The sequence below is a fragment of the Lucilia sericata genome, unplaced genomic scaffold (genome assembly GCF_015586225.1).
Source record: "Lucilia sericata isolate MDLA Ls3-8-SP2 unplaced genomic scaffold, ASM1558622v1 Contig001389F_arrow, whole genome shotgun sequence".
NCBI classification, from domain to species: domain Eukaryota; kingdom Metazoa; phylum Arthropoda; class Insecta; order Diptera; family Calliphoridae; genus Lucilia; species Lucilia sericata.
The window spans coordinates 38594-62178 of NW_023995329.1; the positions used below are offsets into that span (position 1 = coordinate 38594).

A 23585-nucleotide genomic window follows, 5' to 3' on the forward strand; every position below is an offset into this window, starting at 1 on the left:
CTCGATGTGAGAACTTCTCACTAAAAGTTACAGGAACGGGGTACAGGATACGATAAGCTGTGCAGATTTTTAAGTATTTTTTGCATTAGTACGACGGGAACAAATGGTCTGACCAGTTTTCTGCTTGTACCGCTCTATATTGATCGGTCAGGATCTAGAACGGGTAGTTTTTTAATAATAACGAATGTTTTCTATCGGAGTTTAGGAATGTATTCAGTTGCGAAACTCGTATATGCTCCTCTGCTAATGTTTCAAAATTAACACTTTTCTCAATGCTGCTAATTCGGGAGAGAAAGTCTGCAGTATTATTGTTTATACCTTCTATGGGGCGTATGTCCGTAATATAATTGGCGAATTCTTCGGGGGAATGTTTTGTCACGTTTGAGTTGTTTTGAGTAGAAACCCAGTGGTTGACTTTTTCCTTCAACAATTTGATGCACTACAGCACCTACTGCCTTTGTTGATGCATCTACAGCGTCAACAGAGGCAGTAGGTGCGTCCTTGCATGCTTGAAAAGCCTGTAATGTTCGTTCGTTCCAATATATCAGCGTAATGTCGTTTTTTTTTGTTGCCTGTTATTACATCTTGCAATAATTTTTGACCGGCAGCGATCGGTAAAAATTTATCATCCCTAGAAATTGTTGACTGCCCGAACTCTTTCAGGCTTTGGTAGAACTCCTGCGGTCGATATCGTATGGCCTAAAATATCGATATGACTTTTTCCAAATGATGATTTTTCGAAATTAACTGTTAAGGCGTGTTGACGGAGGCGCTCGAAAACGGTGTTGTTCCTCGGATTCCGATGCTATTAGGATGTCGTAGATATATATAAAAACGTAGCTAATGTCTCGAAATATGTCGTCCATGCGCCTTTGGAACGTTTGGGCAGCGTTTCGCAAGACCAAATGTCATTCGCTGGAACTCAAACAAGCCGAAAGGTGTTATTATGGCGGTTTTTGGGACATCAGCTGGTTCGATCGGAATTTGGTGGTATGCCCGTTGTAGGTCGACTACAGAAAATATTGTTTTGTTATGCGCAATTGATCGGACATCTTGAATGAATGGTATCGGGTATCGGTCCGGCACAGTGATGGAATTTAACGCATGGCCTCCAGTCTCCGTTGGACTTTTTTACCATATGCAACGGGCTAGCCCAACAGCTGTTCGAAGGTTGACATATGTTATTTTCGAGCATATACTGAAATTCTGCCTTGGCCGCTTGCAACTTGGTTCCAGTTAATTTCCTCGCGTGTGCGAAAACTGGATTACCGCTTGTCATTATATGGTGTACTACATTGCTTGTTCGTGTTATCATACGACAATATTGAGAGGACGTTAGAGCGAATAACATCTCCACTTACCACCAAAAGGGTTTATCTATCTATCAAAAGTCTTCTCTTCACGTCGACCAATAAATCGAATTTTTGTAAAAAATCGGTTCCAATTATAGGGTCGGTTACGTCAGCAATAACGAAATTCCAGTCAAAGTTTCGCCGGAGGCCTAAGGATATTTTAATTCGTCGTTCGCCGTAGGTTTTTATTTTTGATCCGTTTGCTGCATACAACTGGGTGGAATGCGATTTATTGAATTTCGATGATACCAGCACAACTCGGATGAAGGCGGGGTCGGTGTTACATTTGACTGGCTGTTATGGCGTACTCGGCTAGATGATCGTGTGCGTTTCGTGTTGAACAGTTTCTCGAAGTTTTTTTCAAGCCGTGACACGCTGATTCATTTCAGAGATTGCCGCTTCAGCTTGGGGCTTTTCTACAGCACAAACCTGTCGATAACCGCTGACCTCCATGACCTTGTCGGCAAGTTTAGCCAGATACACCAATTTGGCATCTGAAGCTTGCAAAATAGCTCAGATTTTTAAATAATTTTCACTAACTTTGTCCTTGGACAAGTCGCGTAACTCGTTGATTAGCTGACTTGGTCGGCGATCACCAAGTTCCATGTCAGAAAGAAGTTTCTGTGTTTTCTTTTGTTCGCTGTCACTGAAACGTTCAATAATGCACTTTTTGAGGTTGTCGTATTTTCCAGAGTCGGGTGGCTGTAACACCGCGTCTGAAATTTGAGCTAACACGTTGGACTCTTTTGCTGCAACAATGGTGTTAAACTTTGAAAGATCTCGCACGATGTTTCCCATATCGAACTGCGCCTCCACTTGTGCGAACCATATTTCTGGCCGTTCGGGCCAAAATGGTGGAACCTTTACTGATACTCGTTGTATCGAGGTTTCGTTCGTGTTAGGCGCCATTGCCTAGTCGTTTGTTGTGTCGTCGTTTGGCATTTGGAGAAATTGGGCAAGATTCCTTTTGTCGGGGTCACCAATTTGGGGGTTTCGCGATTTAACTAAATGTTCATTTATTCAATATTTAAAATTAACTTAACTTATGTTTAAGAATTAATGATGAACTTTGATGTGCGCATGGCGATGAATAAGAAAAGAATGTGATCAAACAAAATGTATCTATGCGTGTCATTTACATGAGCAGCGATGATGATTTGTGTATGGATATGCAATTATGCATTTATAAGTAGGACTTGTGGGTTGCCACATATTAATAGCTCGCGGCTTAGCAATATAGAACGCCTTTGCTATTTAATACGAAAATCGAGAGTGAAGCATGTTGGGGCCAAGAACAAAACACTGATTTTTATTTACAACATATTTTACAAATGAATTTATATAATATTAGAAATTTAAAGCGCAAGGTAACGATGACCATAATGTGCGGATATAGGTATAAATTTCATTGATGTTCTGTTTATATAGACAGTGTTTTATAATATTAATATTATTGGGATTTGAAAAAATCGTCTATACTATTAGTGGTGATATAGAACACTCCGTTATAATATGTATTATGTTTAATTTAGTGTTACATATGCTGCATATGACTGGTTGTTCATTTTCGTAATAGTGTTTAACATTAAATAGAGCCTTTCCGACTTTCATTCTCGCCATTGTTATGCAATCTTCTCGACTGAGGATTATGTGATATTTTGGTCTCCTGATACTATGATTGTGAAGACTTAGGAAGGAATAAGAGTTTTGCCATTGATGTTGTAAGTTATCAAAATAATATGACTTATTATATACATTAGTAATTAATTTTGGAAAGCAAGGAGTTTCATAAATTTGTGAAGTAAGCAGAACTTGTTTAGCGGCTACGTCAGCAAGCTCATTTCCTTTTATGCCTATATGGACGGTATCCATATTAAGCTTATATTATCAGTTACTTTCATTAAAATATTTTTATATATATCTTTTTTTGTTGTTGTTCGAGAGTGCATAAACAGTACTTAAGCTATCTCTGCATATTAACACTTTATAATTTTGCTGCTTGGCTTACGATACTGCTGCTTGGACAGCACGAAGTTCGGCTGTGAAAATACCTGTAAATAACGGTAGTATGCATTGATTAATAATCGAGAACTCAGATTCGCTTGTTTGTTTAACAACTGCATAAATAGTAGCATCATCATGGTAAGACCCGTCAGTATATAAAATGATATCAGGAGAATATTTTACTTTCTTTTCTGCGAGCATATATTTAAATTGTTCTGAACTGGTTTCATTCTTTTTGAGGTATGCAAGCTCGGTATCAATATTGATTTTGTTGTTCGTGGTGTTAATTCTTTCTTCACTAACACCACTTCAGTTTTTGTTTTTGCATTCTTTGCACTGAAAGAAAAGTTTGTAACATTTTTTAGTGTTGTATAGTGTACTACTTTACAGTGTACTCTATATAAAATGACAAAAAACGTTACGTTTTTGATTTTGTATGATTATATGTTATTAAAAACTGAAGCATGAACTATTATTGTTGTGCCTTGTCATCGGCAACGCATTTATTTGCAATTTAAGATACAAGGTGAACCTCCGTGCAGTTAAAACTAAATAAATAATGGAAGATTTTATGAAATTTAAAAAATAATAGATTGTTAAGTGTATAAAAATATCATCCAAGTTTTGCACTCATATGGATGGTCTATATGTCAATTAAGTAAAAATATCATCAGGACATCGACTAAAATCGGCTTATATTTCTGAAAATAACATAGTAGCGGATATTATATTTGTTTGGGAGTTTATGTCAATAATTAAACTTTTTTAAAATTTGCATTATTTATCACATTCACTAAGAAAAAAAAAAATCGCCAAACAGGAACTTATCTTCATATTTAACATCAGATATTTCTCTGTGTGGATCTCAATCAAAACACTTCAAAATTAAGAGAATGACGTACGTTGTACGTGTGAATTTAGGAGAGCTATAATATTGGAAATGAAAAATTTATTTTGGCACAGTGGATGATTCAGGTAATACCAAAAAGTCTCAGGTAATCTTCTTGATCCGTAATTGATCTCGATGATAATTTTATTGACATTTTTTCTAATAAAGATTCGAGGCTTAAAGAGGCAGTTTCTATGCGAAGAGAACCAATAGAAGTCGCTCGTAGCAATCCGGAAGCAGTTCTTAGGCAGTGATTTAAAGATGCATTTAGTTTCTGGGTATTGTGCTTTGATGTCCAGCCATATAATGTTATTCCATGTTGGATGATCCCATAGACTAGAGCTTTACAAATACCTAGAGCAGTTTCGATATGTGGACTTTTCTTCATTGAGCATATCAATTTTAGCAAATTGTTAATTTTACTTAATTTTAATAATAGATTTTTAATATGCTCGTTCCATGATAATGTTTTCGTGAATACAATACCTGAAATTTTCATTTGTGTTTTATATTCCAATTGAGTATTATTTCGTACTATATTTTGAGGTATACATAGTCTTTTTCTACAAACGTGCAGAACTTCAGACTTACTAGTTGGAATGAGTGCACCTCGTAGAACTGCCCATTGTTGAAGTCTGTTGTTGAATACTAATAAAGTTGATTTGACGTTTTCAGGTGCACCAATCAATATTTCTATTGATTTCGCCAATGAATTTGAATATACGAGAATCCTTGTATGTTGGTACATAACCATCTAAAACATATTTTTGGTCTTCCTTTCCTTGACAAGGTATCGATAACAACACTCAAAACATTACAACGCGGTATTAATAGTTGCCTTACAGTTCTTTCTATTTATAAAGTGCCTACTGATAATTGGGACCCAATTATAATTTTTATGTGTATTCAACGTCTGCCTAGATCTACAGTTATTTAGTGGGAACAGGGTGTTAAAAACAAAATAGTTTTGTCCACATGGAAAGATTTCGATAACTTTCTGTCAGAAAGAATTCAGACATTGCAATGTCTTCATGATCTTAAAGGTACGAATTTGACTGACGTCTCTTCTGTTCTTTCTAATAGTTCTCCTTCTACTAAACCTTCATGTATCTTATGCCCTAATCAGTCACACTATTTGCGAAATTGTCGTTGATTTAAAAATCTTTCAGTATCTGACAGAATATCTACTGTGAATGATTATAACTGCTGTACTAATTTCGAGGACACATAAAGGCAGAAGTTGTACTATCAATAATAACAGTTTTATTTTCAATATTCGTCATCATTCTATGCTTCATCAGCAGCATACAGATAATTTTATAATTGAAAGACCTACTGTTTCTACTGAACAGTATTCCAGTGAGGTTATACGACCCACTAACTCCCACACTCGACAATCGCATACATCTAATAATGTTACTTCTAATCCACAAGTATTTCATACTAGACAGAATCAATACGTTTTGTTAGGGACTGCGATGGTAAACATAATTCATAACAACCATAAGTATTAGGTCCGTGCTTTAAATAAGCGTAAATTAGTTCAGATTTAGATTCTTCAATAAAACTGTCAACTAAAGAATTTTACCAGAAATAACAGGAAATTTGCCTTCGACTGCTGTAAATGTAAATGTAAATGTTTATAACCGATTATGGCCTATATAGGCTAGGTTATTGAAATAAAGAATTTGAAATTGAAATTGAAAAAAATGTCGATATTTCAAAATTATTTCCAAATCTTTGTTCTAATCTTTTTACTAGTAGGCCTGTAGATGTTCTTATCGGAGCAGAATAATATCCGAGCGTTATTTTACCGGAAGTACAACAAAACATATCAGCGTCATTATTGGCACAGAAAACTATATTTGGTTGGATACTGACAGGTCCAGCTAATCCTAGGGACTTTGAAACATATATCGACAATTTGACGTATTTTACGTTGTCTATCGCTTTTTAACCATTAATTTATTATCACTTTGAAACGCTCACAGAAATATATGTATGTTCCTACTACCTTATTTATGTTTTTACCTTCTTATTTATTATCTTTATACAATTAATGTCGGGATAGTTCATATTTCCGAATTTGTTCACATTTTCGATATTACTTTATTATTATATTCTTTCTAAAAATCATTTCCGCATGGAATGAAAATGCAAAGATTATTAAAAAAAAATTTTGTAATATATTTGGAACATAAAAAGTTTTTAAAAATCCATTTTATAAAGAGTACATACGTAGTATGTACATAAAAAACAAACAAAATATTACGACAAAAAAATAAATAAAATTTACAATGAAAAAAGATAGGTACATACATATATAATTAGTTCGACCAGCTTATTTACCGCCAATTCCCTGATTTTTTTCAATACTTTAATGTCAGTTTGATCGACCGTTTGAAATTCAGCCCATTGGACAGCTTTGTTAAAAATTTCGACAGCTTCTTTAGCTTTAATGTTGTTTTCAGGCGCTTCAATAAAACAGTGGTCCTCACAAGGAGTATTGATCCAATCTCTAATGTTTACAGCAGTAAATACTTCTTGAGGGCACAATGTCTGTAGAAGATCTGCAGCAGTATTTTCTAAAGATCTAACTTCTGATTGCCACTTTTCTTTTAAAACGCTCAAAGGAACATTAAATTCAGGATCGTCTTCATCCTTTACCATATTCAAAATATTTTTCCAACAGTTAGATAAAGTTTATTTACCAACTCGGTTGGCAGGATGCCTCTAGAATAGAAACTCCTTCTTTAAGTGTGATTTTTTCATCGATTCAAGCAAATCCCCCTCTTTTGCAATAATTGTTGCCAGAAGACTGTTCCTATAATGAAGTTTGGTGATTCTAATTGCATTTTGATTCATAGACTGGATCAGAGCCGTTACATTTGGAGGCATAAACATAGCTTCTATGGAACCATCCTCGGATTTAAGGTCGGATTCTGGTGGATAGGAGTAAAGCTTTTACTGGTAATCGTTTCTTCTTTAAAAAATCTGTCACCTTAATGAAAAATAAAACAGTAAGAATCCCAATTGAACTATTTTTACATGTTTACTTACCTCTGGCACAAAACAGTTGGGAAACCATTCTTTAAAAATGGAAGAAGTCATCCAAGCAGACTTTGAATTTCTATAGTTTACGGGACAGATAAAATTTTTAAAACTGCGCGGATTTTTTTATATTCCTATTACTAAAAGTTTTATTTTAAGAGATCCTGACGCATTTGCACAGCATAAAAATGTTATTCTCTTGCTTTTCCATTTTTGCACCTGGAGCGCTTTTCTCCAATGACGTTACATATTTGTGGGAGAAATTTCCAATATAGACCAGACTCATCGGCATTATACAACTGATCATTGGATAAACCCAAATCTTCTATCTTTGCTTTCAATTTAATTTTAAAAGGATTTACGAACTGAGATTGCGCAGAAAGTTTTTCACCGCTTATCTGAAGGAGCCGAATTCCTTATCTCTTTTTAAACTTTTGTAGCCACCCATCGCTAGCATTGAAGTCATTTCCGTTTTCACTTATGTTTTTGTGAATTTGTTTAGCTTTCTCTTTCAACATCAACTTAAAGGGAGGTTTTTATTCCGCATACAAATAAACCACTTATAGAGCGATTTTTCCATTTTTGGAGGCTCTGAAGATCGTAATGTTTTGCGTTTTCCGGGTCCATAAAACGTATTGTTCACACATTTTAAAATATTGTCTTTTTTATTTTTTATTGAACATATTGTTGATTTTGCAACTTTTTACTTAACACTGTAACACTCGATCCAATAATCCAACTTCAGGACTTCTGTTCTGTGGAAAAAGTCGAGAGATTTCTTAAAAAATCCACCTTCGCGACTTAGGTTCTGTGGGGAAAGTCGAGAGACTTCGTAAATAATATTTATGTTAGCTAATTCATTTTATTGTAGATTTTTTATGTTTTTCATTTTTGAAGTGATATATCTCGAAATCTATAGATCGTATCGACTTGAACTTTGGGGTATTCTTTCAGAGTAATGTTTCCTATAAAATTTCCGTAAACTAGTTAGATATATATTTTTTAAACCAATTTATGACCGATTTTCTTCTTTTACCTCGTACATCAAACCCAACATACCCGGGTATGCATAAAAAATATATGTCAGTTATCGGACAAAAATTAAGTTTCGTTATAAATTTTCAGTTTTATTATTTAAATTATATATATTCTTGTATCTTTAAAAAAAAATTAAACTAAACAACAATTTTTGTTTAAAATACAGAGTAATGTGTCATTGTTCATAAATTTTAATGTGAAATATCATTTGGACCCTGTAACATTTACAAATATGGATCGATCTTGATGAATTAAAATTTTTTTGTATATGACTTAGCAAAGTAAAATTATTCTTATTATAATAATTTTATTCTTATTTTATATTCATTCATTATATTCATTTGTAAATTCTATAAATTCATTTTATTCAACAAAACGTGTTCATACAAAACTTTAAAGGTAAAGAATACAATCAAGAGTGTAAGGAACAATTCAAAAGTAGAGTAGACATAAGAGTTGCCATAGGCTTAATAAAAAATATAATACTGCTTGAAGTAATATTACATATAAAACATTTCTTCCCTTGCCTAAGGAGAGAACAACACTCTAGGTCTTCTTTGTCTAGTCGAACGTCTGGTAGCTGCTGTTGGGTCATGTGTTGTCTTGTTTGCTAAATTGGAGGAGGGGGTTGACAATCCTTCTGCTGGCGGTGTTCGGTTTCTTGTGGTCTTATCTCATCAGCGTCCTGCCAAATCCTTGCAGGTGGCGGTATATGCTCGGTTTCTTGTGGATTCTCTTCAACATCCTTCAAATTTTCATTTTCCAATAATCTTGTATTCAACGTAGTGGACGGTTGACGGTTGTTGTAGTTGAAGTTGTAATTTTTACTTCTTTCCATTTGCTGTAAGCGTCTGTCACAATCAGTAGCATTACTGCTAAGAAAGGACCAGCATAATCAATATGGATGCGCTCCCAAGGAACGCTAGGATACTCCCAGTGATGATCACCAAACTTTATTGTTCTCAATATCACTATCGATTCGGTGCCAGTAAACGAAAGAACGGGCCAGACCTTTCATTTTTACAATGCCAAGATGTGCTGCATGTAGATCATTCAAGATTTTATCGCGCAACTTACTCGGTATTACTATTCTGTGCTCAAATACTAGGCATCCAGAAGTTAGCCTGTAGTTGTCTTCCGGTGACGTATATCAGGCATTTTTTAAAATTTTTCCCGCCTCTAAGATTTCAACTATCTTCCCCAAATTAGAATCTTTTTCGCGTTTCTCGGCCTATGGTTTCTGCTCTAACTGGTAATTGATTTATTTGATTAATTACAAAACTATCAAATTCGTCGTAATCTTCTTCTAGAGGTTGAATATTAGAAATATTGTGTATTCTCTGAGGTATCCTCGAACAAAAATCAGCATTAGCGTTTGCTTTGGTAGGTTTATATATAACATTATAATTAAAGTTGCTTAAAAAATCTGAATAGTTTGCCATTCGACTTACGCATATCGCTAAGAGCCCTTTTCCGGAATGCAAGATTTGGGATAACGGTTTATGATCCGTTAAAGTGCCTTGCATATAAATATTTAAAAAATTTCTTTACAGCCCATACGATCGCCAACGCTTCTTTATCAATTTGTGTGTATTTTGTCTCTGTTACCGTCATTGTGCGGCTGGCATAGGCACTCGGTCTTTCAAGGCCGTTTCCAAACTTATGCGATAAGACTGCACCTAGTCCATGCTTGCTGGCGTCAGTGACCAATATCAAAGGAAGAACAGGGTCTTAAGGTGTTTAAACTTGCGGAGATATAATTATTTCCTTCATCTTATTATACGTCTTACTCGCATCTCTATTCCATTTTAATTCTTTCTCGAGTAACATATCTCTTAATGGCCTTGATATTCTAGACAAATAAAAGCATTATAATAAGTAGCTTTACCTACAAATAGTTGAAGTTCTTCAGGTGTTGTGGGCTTCGGCGCATTTTTTATTGCTTCAATGTGTTTGTTGGAATGTTAGCGGCGCCATACACTGCCCGTGTAAGCCGGATTAGTCCATGAGTTGGTGTGTTTAGCGTTAGCACATGAGCAAATTCATCGTCTATTGTTAGATGGGAATATGCGTCCGTTACATCAAGATGACAAAAAATCGTTGAACCTCGTATTTTCTTAAGCAGATCTTCTAGTTTCGGAATTGGGTGTTCGTCAATGATTATACGTGGATTAACTGTAGGCTTATAGTTCCCCGTTATACGAATGGCACCACCTTTTTTGGTTACTACATGAGTAGCTGAAGCCCATTCTGAGTACTCAACCTTTTTATAAAGACCAGATTTTATTTTCGAGTCAATTTCATTTATATACGCATCTTTAAGTGCTAAAGGAACCTCACGGGCCCTAACGAATATCGGGGTGGCATCTGGCTTCAAATGCACTTTTGATGGTGGACCTTTTAATTTACCCGCCACATTGCTGAACATATTTTTAAATTCTTCTAGAAACTGATTTAGTTGTTCTTGTTGTTGTTGTGGCAACTTCGGAGATGTTGTATTGATGCTATTAACTTGGTTTGGGGCCGCAAATATTTTGACGAAGTCAATTTCTTTTGCAATATTTGTTATCCATTCTCTTCCCATTAATGTATTAAAATTGCCGTACACAATGTATAAATTAAGCCTGCACAGTGTGTTTCCAATTCGGAGATTAACTGGGAGACGACCCATACAATATACTTTATGGCACGAGTAACTCGTAAATTCTCTGTCTGTCGGTTGCAGTTTCAATAAAGGCTTTATTTTACGCAAATAATTTATACTCATCGAACAGGGAGAGCCGGTGTCGAGTTCCATATTCACAGCTTTTCCATCTATTAGTGTTGCTATTATTTTCCTCTCATTGGACTTTATCGAGTTTATATTCTCTATTCTATTGAGTTTTTATACTACTACGTCAGCTGGTTCTTCTTCTTCTGATTCTGTAATGTGATGTGTTTTACTTCGACACATTTTCGAAATATACCTATCTTGCCGCATCGATAACACTTAGCTTGGCTAAATTTACACTCGTTCCTAGGATGCCTACCATCACATCCAGAGCATTGTGTATTATGTGGAATTACCTTAACTTTAGTCATATTTCGTTTAAAATCCGTAGACGCTGGATGTAACCTGTGTATCTCCTCGTCGTGGGCATGTTCTGATACTGACGGATTTATTTCAGTCGTTGTAGAGTGTGTAAGTTCCATATTGTGAGCAATTTCATACGCTGCCGCAAACGTTTCGGGGTTCTTGTTGATGATTTCATCGCATACCTCGCGTGATCTCATACCACAAAGGAGTTGCTCTGCTAGCATTCGGTCCAGGAAATTATCATAATCACAGTGAACAGCACACTGCTTCAGACGAAAAGCAAAATTTGCAATGGGTTCACCTTAGTCCTGTACCACTTTACGGAATTTTATACTCTCTGCGTATTTATTTCTTTTGCTGTCAAAATGATTAATTAATACATTTTTTATTTCCTCGAATGTAAAAGTCTCTGGACTCTTCGGACTTATCAGTATCCTTAGTGCGTTATTGAGTTCTGCCCCCATGTGAACACGTGCGTAACTATGATATTCGGCAACAAGTGTCTTCGACAATTGAAATGCCCATTCGAAACGTTGAAAGTAATCAGCAATTGTTGCACCGTCATCTCTTTAAATTCAGGCATAGAAAAAACTGGGACCTTTGCAGAAACTCCCACTGGAGGGTTCATGTCTGCAACACCGGCTTGTGTTACATCTATAACTGCTCTACGAATGGCTTCTGCCAAAGAGTTCGTCAAATTTTTCAGTTCCATTTTCTCCATTTTATCCTTAGAACACTTCTGACACCAATTTGATATTCTTTATTTAATAACCATTCATTATATTCATTTGTAAATTATATAAATTCATTTTATTCAAAAAGAATACAATCAAGAGTGTAAGGAACAATTCAAAAGTGAAGTTAACAAAAACATAAGAGTTGCCATAGGCTTAATAAAAAATATAATACTGATTGAAGTAATATTTCATATACAACATCTTATATAAACAAAATAGACCATAACTTAACAATTTTTTTTTTTTTTGTAAATAAATGCCTACTAACGAGAACAAAAAAAGTTTATTTAATGGTAATCGATTTTATATACCTCAATATAGAAGTCAAATATAGTAAAAATTTTACAAAGTCATATTATGCATAATGTCCATTATACGTTATTTATAATATGATTCTCTTAAGGTTTTTTGCATATGATATTTTTGTTCATAGTAAAACAATGAGAAAACTTTAAAAAATGCAAAAATTTAATGGTATGTGATAAAAAACTATTTAAATTATTTGCACAGGCGTTTTATTTAATAAGTTTTAATACTTTACCTAAATAGAAATGTATAAAAAGATGAAATAGTCATATAAATTGTAAGACATACCCGGGTATGCCGGGCATTGATGTACGTAATTATGCTCGGATATAGACAAGACGGTTAAATGTTTTTTATTTTTGATTCAAGTTCAGATCCCAGTAATGAAAATAATAAAGAAAACTTAATTTTTCAATGAAACTACTCAGATTAAAGTACGAGTAAAAAATTAAAATCCGATGCTTCCATGTTGATTGTTATTATATTATTTTTATATTATATTATTTTCGCCTCAATAAGCGGCCTTTAAGAGTGTTCTGGAAACAATATCTCGTTATTAAAAGATGGTGCATATTAAATCATCATTTACTACAAAAACAATCAAATTGGAAGATTTCTGGTACAGTGTTCGTACCAGGTTAGTGTTGGAAACGATTTTAATTTGGCTCTGTCGCAATCAGCCATTTCTAAAAAATTGGTTGAAACTCTGGATGCCTTATAAACGACAGTTATAACTTTTGGATAACTTTTGAAATGTCCGATGCGGAAAAAAATTAAGCCAAATTAAATTTTTTGAAAAAAACGGATTAAAATTTTGGTCTCAAAGTAAGAAGTCCAATATTTATATTTTTATAGCTACTTTCATTTCATGTATTGAAGTACAATTTTAGAATGTTGATGCAGTACAATTTTAATTTATAATATCCGTAAAACCTTCAAAACGTAAGACAATCTGAACGTTTTTCTCAAATTTATAAAAACAGTTAATAATTTGGTAAAAATAACGAATATATAGTATGGTGATCGACTCGGTTTTTTAACCGGTTTTTTCTACTTTAACAGTGTCGTTTTTTTAAATGTTGATTTTTCGAATATCGAATAACCTGTTCTTTTTCATTTTTAAAAACCGGTTTCGGGAGTCGCGTTTATACTGTGAACAAGTGCAGACGTCATTACTGCAGTATACATTGTGCAAAATAATAATTGTTTTGAAAAATAAAATAAAAAAAAAAAACATAAAAAAAACAACTAACATATCAAAAATATTTTGAATATTTTTAAATAAAAACATTAAAGAATTTATAACAACAATTACTGCACAATAGTGCTTGTATGTTAACCAAGCATGAGTGCAGGTAACGAGAATTGTGAAGAAAGCAGTGATAGTGATACCAGTGTTATGAACTGGCAAGTTATGAACTCTAGCAAACGTAAAAAAGCCACAATAAATACAAATATTAACAAAAAAACAAAAATTATTGATGAACCAACCACGTCAAGCAAAAACAAATATGCAGCCCTTAGTACTGATGACGATGATGACGACAAACAACCAGAAGAATTGGGAGAAGGAACCCCAAAGCCACCTAATATTTTCATTCCTTGTGTGACTGAAATTAATAAAATGATTCTTAGTTTTTCGACTGTTATTCCAAGTTCTGATTTTCATTATAAATCGTTAAGAGATGGACAAGTTAAATTATTCATTAAGACAATTGATACTTATAGAAAACTTATTAAATACGTAGATACCAAAAACATAAGTTTCCATACATATCAAATCAAAAACGAGCGTGCATATACAGTAGTACTCAAAGGTATTCACTACTCAACCCCAGTTGAGGATATAAAAGCAGAACTCATTCTACTAGGACACAAAGTTAGGAATATTGTAAATGTTATAAGTAGGGTTACGAAACAACCATTATCCATGTTTTATATTGATTTGGATCCGGGTCCAAATAATAAGGAAATTTACGAGCTACGGTACTTGAATAACGCCGTAGTCAAGGTCGAACCACCACGTAAAACTAATGATATCAATGTCATCGTTGTCAACAATATGGTCACACTAAATCGTATTGTAAAAAACCATTTGTGTGTGTTAAGTGCAGGTTAGATCACCCAACAACCGAATGTTCGAAAAACGCTGAGCAACCTCCTCGATGCATTCATTGTCTGCAAAATCACACGGCAAATTATAAAGGTTGCCAAGTCTATCAATCTATTCTTCAAAAAAGAACATCTTTTTATTCAAATCAAGTTCGGACTCAATTTCGAAATAACCCCAATAATCAAAATGAATATCCTGAAATTAATTCGTCCCAACAAAATCGTGGCTTCAGCTCAAATAATATAGGATGAAAAATATCGTACTCTGAAAACCTGAAACAAAATTCAAATAATGAAAATAATTTTATGAAAAGCTTGGAAATAATGTTAGATAAACACGTGGAAAGATTAACATCAACTTTAATGAGTATGATGTCTTTACTTATTGACAAACTATGCAAATAAACCTAAGAATTGCTGTATGGAATGCCAATGGTTTGGCAAGTAAGCAAAATGAAATTGAAATGTTTATGAAATTTGAACTTATAGATGTATTTTCAGAAACCCACCTTTTTTAAAATAACTGGGTACAACTTAATCACTGCAAATCATCCCGACGAGAGAACACATGCTGGCTCTGCAATACTAATTAAATCAACAATAGATTTTCATGTTTTAGACGCAATACGTAAGCCTTTTATTCAAGCTGCAGGTATTAAAGTTAGGTGTAATAATAATTATGTATGTATAAACTCAATTTATTGCCCCCCAAGACATCATGTAACATGCCAAGAGTATTAAAACTTCTTTCTGAATCTTGGACCTCGTTTTATAGTGGCAGGAGATTACAACGCAAAACACCAATGGTGGGGATCAAGGCTAGCAAACCCAAAAGGTCGTGAATTATATAAATGAATTACCAAACATAGTTATCGCACCTTATCAGGAGGCAGTCCTACATACTGGCCAACTGATGTTAACAAAATACCCCACCTTTTAGATTTTGCAGTATACAGTGGTATACCAAACAACAAGTTGGATATAATGACCGTTGATGATTTAAGCTCTGATCACTCTCCTATTATTATTAACTATAATACTGTATTAGAACTTGTATCTAAAAAACCAAAAATTTTTACGAACAAAACCGATGTTAATTCATTTGCTTATTGGATTGAGAAAAACATTGACTTAAAACTGTCAATAAAAGATAATATTGAATTGGAAAATGCTGTGGAAATGTTTACTAACTTAATTCATGAGTCGGCAGTGTTATCTACACCTCCAGAACGTAGAACATTTTCTGGTAATCAAGTTCAAATATCTGCAGAAATTAGAGAGCTAATTAGAAATAAAAGAAGGCTACGTAGAATATGGCATCAAAGTAGAAATCCTATTGATAAAACTAATCTAAATCAGGCTACCTCAATACTCAAACAACGAATTTCTGAATATAAAAATGATCAATTTGGTAATTATTTGCGCAATTTAAGTGTAGATAATACCAAAAACGAACATAGTACAAAAAGAAATATTCCCATCAAAAACGCGAATGGATAGTGGTGTAAATCTGACGAACAAAAAGCATTTGCATTTGCAAATCATTTAGAGCAAACATTTCAGCCGCATACGATTACAACGGATGATTCTGCAATATTACATTTTCTGGACACTGCTTGCCAAATGGATCTACCAATTCCGCATATTTCTCCTACTGAAGTTCGTTCCGAAATTAAGGTTCTTAATCCCCTGGATATGACCAGATAAACGCTGTAATATTAAAGCATTTGCCTCATAAAGGAGTTATATTCTTAACTCTAATTTATAATTCAATGCTAAGACTGCAACAGTTTCCAACACAATGGAAGTGCGCAGAAGTTATAATGGTACCTATGCCAAATAAACCTGAAAACTGTATTATATCATATAGGCCTATCAGTTTATTAGTAACATTCTCAAAAATATTTGAACGGATTTTTCTTCGCCGAATGCTTCCAATACTGGAAAACAATAACATTATTCCAGAATACCATTTCGGATTTCGACATAATCATGGAACTCCAGAGCAAATACATCGAATTGTCAATGTAATTATTGATACATTTGAACACAAAAAATACTGTTCTGCAGTATTTTTAGATATCCAGAAGGCGTTTGATAAAGTCTGGCATAAAGGCCTTTTGTATAAACTTAAAACTATTCTTCCTACACCCTATTACCTTTTGCTTAAGTCATACCTAGAAAAACGTACTTTTTATGTGAAAATTGGTGCAAAATTATCTAATATATGTAATACGCCAGGGTAGCGTTCTTGGACCGGTCTTGTACACTATATTTACTTCAGACATGCCAACATCGAATGATGTTACAATTGCAACGTACGCAGACGATACGGCGTTTTTAGCATTGAGCGAATCACCAGCAGAAGCATCTTATTTAATACAACAACAACTTGATATCTTGCAAAATTGGCTAAATTCGTGGAACATTACGGTGAATCCTCAAAAGTCATCTCATATAATATTTACTCTGAGACGTGGACAATACCCAGATGTTAACTTAAATAATATAACTATTCCTCATAATGATTCCATAAACTACCTCGGTTTACATCTTGACAAACGATTAACATGGAAAAACCATATAAAAAATAAAAGAAAACAACTCGAAATAAAATTTAAAAAATATTTTATTGGTCCAAAATCACAACTGTCATTAGAAAACAAAATCATTTTGTATAAAACCATCATAAAACCAATTTGGACTTATGGTATTCAACTTTGGGGTACAACAAGTAACTCCAATGTTGAAATTCTTCAAAGATTTCTATCAAAGATGCTTAGGGCAATTACAAACGCTCCTTGGTTTGTGACCAACAAATCATTGCATAAGGATTTAAAAATTACATATATTAAAGATGAAATTAACCACTATAGTGAGAGATATGTTCATAGACTAAGTAATCACATAAATCCTTTGGCAATTAGTTTACTTGATGAAACAGATGAAATTAGAAGACTGAAAAGACATCATGTACTAGATCTACCGTTTAGGCAATAGATAGAAAAAAATACATAATTGTTATATTAACTTAATTAATGTATTAATTGGAAATTATTGTATATATTATAATTTTTATTTTTTTTTTTTTTATATTATTTTGTTTAAAAATTTATACATTTACTAAATTTATCTCTACTATTTTATATATATAGTTATTTTTCCTACAGAGGATTTATAACTTATTATTAAATTTGCTTAATATTGTAAAATATATTGCAAATAAAGATTGAATTATATATAAAAAAAACCGGTTTCGAATACTTTTATTTGCTTTGTATTCAAAGATAGCTTAAATTAGCAGCATGTTTAAAATTAAAAAAATATTGAAGTGCAGCCACTGAAGAATATTTTTCTAACGTACCTTTGGTTAAACTTTTTTGATTTTCCTAATTAATTATTGAAATATCTGTTTGATAAAATTTTATCAATTTTAAGATTATATTCCAATTACAATAATTAATTTGCGGATAAACTATTATGGAAGTGTTGGAATGCCAATGATAATGGTCTAAACCAGGATTTTAGAATAAGATGGGATTACATAGTTCCTAACAGAAGTGTCACACTTTTTTCCAATTTCTTTACATTAAAGAATTAATGTAAATCAGACGACTAGGTCTAAAGTTGTAATCTTTTAAGCTGTTAAAAATCAGTTCGAGACATATTTTATTAATAAAATTTAAACATAAACGTTAATTTTCAAATTAAAAAAGATTTTGTTATTTGTAATGAAAAACCGGTTAACCGTTTTTTTCTGAATTTGAAAAATGTCAACCGGTTTTTTTAAAATGTCAACTATTCGAACTATTCGAAAACCAGTTTTTGGATAGTGTCGAATAATCGATCACCCTAATATATAGAGCGCTTTTCATTAGAATACAAGTTTTGGTTATACGAAACGTTTTGTTGCAAGAAATATAATTTTTAGATGATTTTATAACGCACAAACGGGCTTAAGAATATTGAAAATATGTAGTTCCTCGGCGTAAAGTATACTAGATTATTTTAAATTTTATGTATATCATTGAAAAACAAATGACCGATATTTTTTTATACCCATAAACTTCGTGAGAAATGTATACATATTAAATTATCTAGTCACCTGGGCAGTCGACGGCTAGTGGTAACTCTAAGTGGTAGGTTAAAAAGTAGTTCAGGACTGTCCGATCGAACTACTGGGTATATATTAGTGTTTTTCACGGGAATTCCAAGCACGGGGAATTCCACAGAACTTTCAATCCCGAAATCCAGGGAAATTGTGCGGAAATTTCCGGAAATTATTTTCCTTAGTTTTATGTGATATTTTTGACAAAAAATTTTGTTTACAATAAATACATTTATTGATCTTAATGAAATGCAATGACCTTTTTCCGTCCACTTTTTGTTACATTTATAATGCTAAAGTATATGAGAATTATTATTTAGTTAAATTTTTAATCAAAAATTTATTTTTATTTGAAAACTCTAAAATGTTTGTAGATCCTTAACTAACTTTACGATTAGGTAATATAAAAATCTGTAATCAATTTAATTTATTATCAAAAATCGATTTTCATCTAAAGCGTAAAATCGGTTGTAGATTCGTATATAATACTCCCATCACTTATATTTTCCACCGGAAAATTATTCCTATTTCAAAACCTGTAATCGGCTGTATATCTTCAAAAAATAACTATTTTAAAACCATATTACATTTTCAGAAAAATTCGAATTTTAAAACGGCTGTGGTTCATTATATAACACTTAAATTTATCTAGAAAATCATTCAAAATCATTCCCCTTAAAATTTCTATTTATATAACCTTAAATATTTGCTTTAAATAACTCTCAATTCAAGAAAACAATAAAGACCCGCACTGAAAAAAATAAATTTACGATTTAGTGCAAGAATTCACCAAAACAAATGTAAAATTGCTTAAAATCGGAAGTATCACGAAAATTGTATATTAAGTAAAAAGATTCGCACAGAATTAATTGAAAAAAAATTTATTAAAAATTCACTACGATTTCAAAAAAAATTTTTTACCAAAACAAACAAGAATTTTGTTAAATTTAAAATTAATTATCAAACAATTTTTTGCTAGAATCGGCAAAAATCTCTATTGAAATATTTTTAGATTTAAATAAAATATGTTAATAGAAAGAAGTAAAATATTTACTGAATTCTTCATATATAATTTAACAAATTTGCTTACCAAATCTACAAATAATTTGAATAATGATAAGAAGTAACTTACTTTTTTGTAAGTTTCTTGTAAGAAACCCCAAATTTTATTTCTCATTTTTGAAACTATTATTTTGTACTGTTAAAACTGAAATAATTATACATTAGGGTGGGTCGAAAACAGGCTTTTCTCTCGGATCAACTTCTAATAGTGAAATTATGTTGTGTTTTAACGTCAAATGGAAGACTGTAAAATGTTATTCAATTATTTTGAGGGTAAGAGCCCGGCCATCGCCGCCAAAGTTTGTAAATGCATTTATATGGAAGGAAATGGCACTTTCTGGAGTTTTTTCACAAAACGAGGCTTTAAATATTAATTATTGCACCATTCTATAGCAAAATCGTAATGTCTACAAAATTGTCTTTCCAAATAGATAGAAAAGCTCAAAATTGGTTAAAAAAGTTTTGAGTTATTAAAATTTTCACCGAGAATTTTGTGATTCTGAAGACACATAAAAGTTAATATACGAAATTTTTATTTAGTTTTGAAAAATTTTACAAAAAAATATTATGTTTATCTTTATAAAATTCATAAAAGTGCTAGTACGAATTTTTGTTCAAATTGGATAACGCTTGCTCGGTTTAGTCGGTGGTAAAAACTCAATTTTCAAACTTTAAACAAATTTTTTAAATGGATTTTAAAAAATTAAAGTTTTCTATACTGGATATTATAAAGTATGTATATAAGAATTGAACACAAAAAGAATGAGCTCAATACCTTTCATAGTTTTACCGTACCTGCGATGTGAAGTTGGAGGATTTCGGGAAAACGCAACTCTTGCCAATAATTAAGTAAAAATTATATTATTACCAATTGTTGCTTAATTTTAATCAAGTAAATTGCGATTATTATTTCCGAGTCCATGAAAAGTTATTTCGGATCAAATTTCCGAAATTAAAAATCATTAACCCTCTAAACACCGGGGTCAAAGTCAAAATTTTGAATATATTATGTTCTCGAAGAAATAAGAGCATGAGGTGTTAATTTGTTGATGGATATTGATGAAACTTCTTAGAAGTTATTTTTACTACATTTAAATAATACGATAAACCAAATACTGGATATATATCCATTAATTCTTTAAGAAAATTAATTTTACAAAATTTCTTTTAAAAAGTGTTTTTTTAGTGTTTAAAAAAATTGGTCTTGAATTGACCCCAAGTACGACAGAGGGTTAATTTTTGAATAAGTTTGATTCCTAGATTTCTGGATAGATTTTCGTGTAGTTTGTATGTATTCATAATTAAATAAACAATATTTTGTTTTTTTTTTTAATGAAAAATATTAAATATACAAACATTTGATTTTGACCCCGGTTTCACTATTAGAAGTTGATCCGAGAGAAAAGCCTATTTTCAACCCACCCTAATATACATTAAATCTTATAAACCAAATAAAAATTATATCAAATCATTTTAGTACATTCCAAAAGTTGTTTTTCCATATGCAGACATAAAAACATAACTCAAACAAAAATATTTATTGAACCAAATAAAAATATTTATAAAAATCGAAATTAAATTAAAACAAACAATTGTGAAAATGTAAACTTATTGTTAAATCGAGATAACAATAAAAATCTGTGATCAGTTAAATATACCATCAAAAAATTATTTTGATATAAATTCGGTTGCTATTTTTTAAATGCAGCTCAAATCAAATAAGAACCTATAAAAGGGGACTTTTTGGTACTTTTTCGTTCTACAAAAGGTACTTTTTGAATTTTCTATAATATTGAAATTAGAAACATGAAATTTAGCATGTAGGGACTTGACTAGGTAAGAATCTATAAAAGGGCACTTTTTCGTTCTACAAAAGGTACTTTTTGAATTTTCTATAATATTGAACCTAGAAACATGAAATTTTGCATGTAGGGCCTTAACCTATAAAAGGTCACTTTTTGGTACTTTTTCGTTATACAAAAGGTACTTTTTGAATTTTCTATAATATTGAACCTAGAAACATGAAATTAAGTATGTAGAACTCGGATTTAGCCAGAACACATAAAAGGGTACTTTTTCGTTCTACAAAATGTACTTTTTAAATTTTCTATAATATTGAACATAGAAACATGAAATTTAGCATGTAGGGCCTTGATTAGGTAAGAACTTATAAAAGGGGACTTTTTCGTTCTACAAAAGGTACTTTTTAAATTTTTTATAATATTGAACCTAGAAACATGAAATTAAGTATGTAGAACCCGGATTAGGCATGAACACATACAATGGGACTTTTTGCTACTTTTTCGTTCTACAGAAGGTACTTTTTGAATTTTCTATAATATTGAACCTAGAAACATGAAATTTAGCATGTAGGGCCTTGATTAGGTAAGAACCTATAAAAGGGGACTTCTTGGTACTTTTCGTTCTACAAAAGGTACTTTTTAAATTTTCTATAATATTGAACCTAGAAACATGAAATTAAGTTTGTAGAGACCGGATTAGGCGAGAACACATAAAAGGGGACTTTTTGGTACTTTTCGTTCTTCAAAAGGTACTTTTTGAAATTTCTATAGTATTGAACCTAGAAATATTAAATTAAGCATGTAGATATTAAGTTAGAACGTATAAAATGGGTCTTTTTGGGACCTTTTCAGTCTTTAAAAGGCACTTTTTGAATTTTCTATAATATTGAACCTAGAAACATGTAATTAAGTATGAAGAGCTCGGATTTTGTGAAAACCTATAAAAGAGCCCTTTTTCCGTTCTTCAAAAGGTATTTTTTGAAATTTCTATAATATTGAACCCAGAAACATGAAATTGCATGTAGATCCTGGATTATTTGAGAACCTATAAAAGGGTAATTTTTGAATTTTCTATAATATTGAACTTAGAAATATTAAAGTATGCATGTAGAGCCCGGATTAAGTGAGAACCCATAATAGGGGACTTTTTAGTACTTTACCGTTTTACAATTGGTATTTTTTGTAATAAAATTCGTAATGACTGTTTTTTAACACATCATTGTGAAGGGTATATAAGATTCGGCACAGCCGAATATAGAACTCTTACTTGTTATAATTATTTTTGTTTGAGTTTATAACGACTTTGTTTGATTTTTACACAGAAGGAACATATTTTCTAACAAACGCTGATTTACTGATTTAATAAATGTTTTTGTTTGAGTTTTGTTTTTATGTCAGCATATGGAATACAACAAGTATTTCAGTTTTTACAGTACAAAATAATACTCTCCAGAATGAGAATTGAATTGTTGTAACTATATAAGTAATATATTTTTAAAAATTTTAGTTTTATGGAATCAGTAAAGTTTTTGTTAAAATTTAGTATATATTTTTTTAACAAAATTTTAATATACATATGTATATGCTTGAATTTCAGTTCAAATATAAATAACTTTTTTATTGTTTTAGTAAAATAGTTGTTTGGAAATGTTGCAAATATATATTAATGTTTTTCGTAAGTAGTATACAATGTGACCAGGTCTCAAAAAATGTTGCGGCTAAATCCCATCCAAAATAATGCTAGAAAAAATGCTAAATTGATTTTAAAATGCCCAAAAAAATGCAAAAATTTTTTAAGTGTTTTCATGAAAAATTCATATTAATTTGTAACTGTAATTCATTGTAATTTATAAGAAGTAAGAAAGTATATTGTGCCGTGGTTGAACATATGGGCAATTCCATACGATTGTATGTGACATTCGCACGCCTTCAGAGTGGTATTGATTTTGTAAAATTAGGAGTACTTGGAAAACAATTTTGTCATTCTGTTCCATTTAAAATTGGGGGTGATTTTAATTCATATAAAACTTATTTGTGCCAAATTTTAA

The 23585-nt window shown here is 31.9% G+C and overlaps 3 protein-coding genes across 3 annotated transcripts; all 3 read right to left on the reverse strand.

Moving 5' to 3' along the window:
- Window positions 1-1865: 1865 nt before the first annotated feature.
- LOC119611204 lies at window positions 1866-2261 on the reverse strand. The gene has a single exon (XM_037966705.1). The coding sequence runs from the start codon at window positions 2259-2261 to the stop codon at window positions 1866-1868; it is 396 nt and encodes a 131-aa protein (XP_037822633.1).
- A 4260-nt stretch (window positions 2262-6521) lies between these two features.
- LOC119611203 lies at window positions 6522-7478 on the reverse strand. Its single transcript, XM_037966704.1, has 2 exons — window positions 7306-7478; window positions 6522-7246 (listed from the first exon to the last, which is right to left on the reverse strand). Exon 2 carries the CDS (start codon window positions 6913-6915, stop codon window positions 6538-6540), a length of 378 nt encoding a protein of 125 aa, XP_037822632.1. The 5' UTR covers window positions 6916-7246; window positions 7306-7478; the 3' UTR covers window positions 6522-6537.
- Window positions 7479-10270: 2792 nt separating this feature from the next.
- Window positions 10271-10918, reverse strand: LOC119611205 (uncharacterized protein K02A2.6-like). Its single transcript, XM_037966706.1, has one exon. The coding sequence runs from the start codon at window positions 10916-10918 to the stop codon at window positions 10271-10273; it is 648 nt and encodes a 215-aa protein (XP_037822634.1).
- Between the last annotated feature and the right edge of the window lie 12667 nt (window positions 10919-23585).

Bases quoted from the DNA above. Each gene is read 5' to 3' on its own strand.
- LOC119611205 (XM_037966706.1), bottom strand. From the start codon at position 10,918: ATGGGAAGAGAATGGATAACAAATATTGCAAAAGAAATTGACTTCGTC.
- LOC119611203 (XM_037966704.1), bottom strand. From the start codon at position 6,915: ATGGTAAAGGATGAAGACGATCCTGAATTTAATGTTCCTTTGAGCGTT.
- LOC119611204 (XM_037966705.1), bottom strand. From the start codon at position 2,261: ATGGCGCCTAACACGAACGAAACCTCGATACAACGAGTATCAGTAAAG.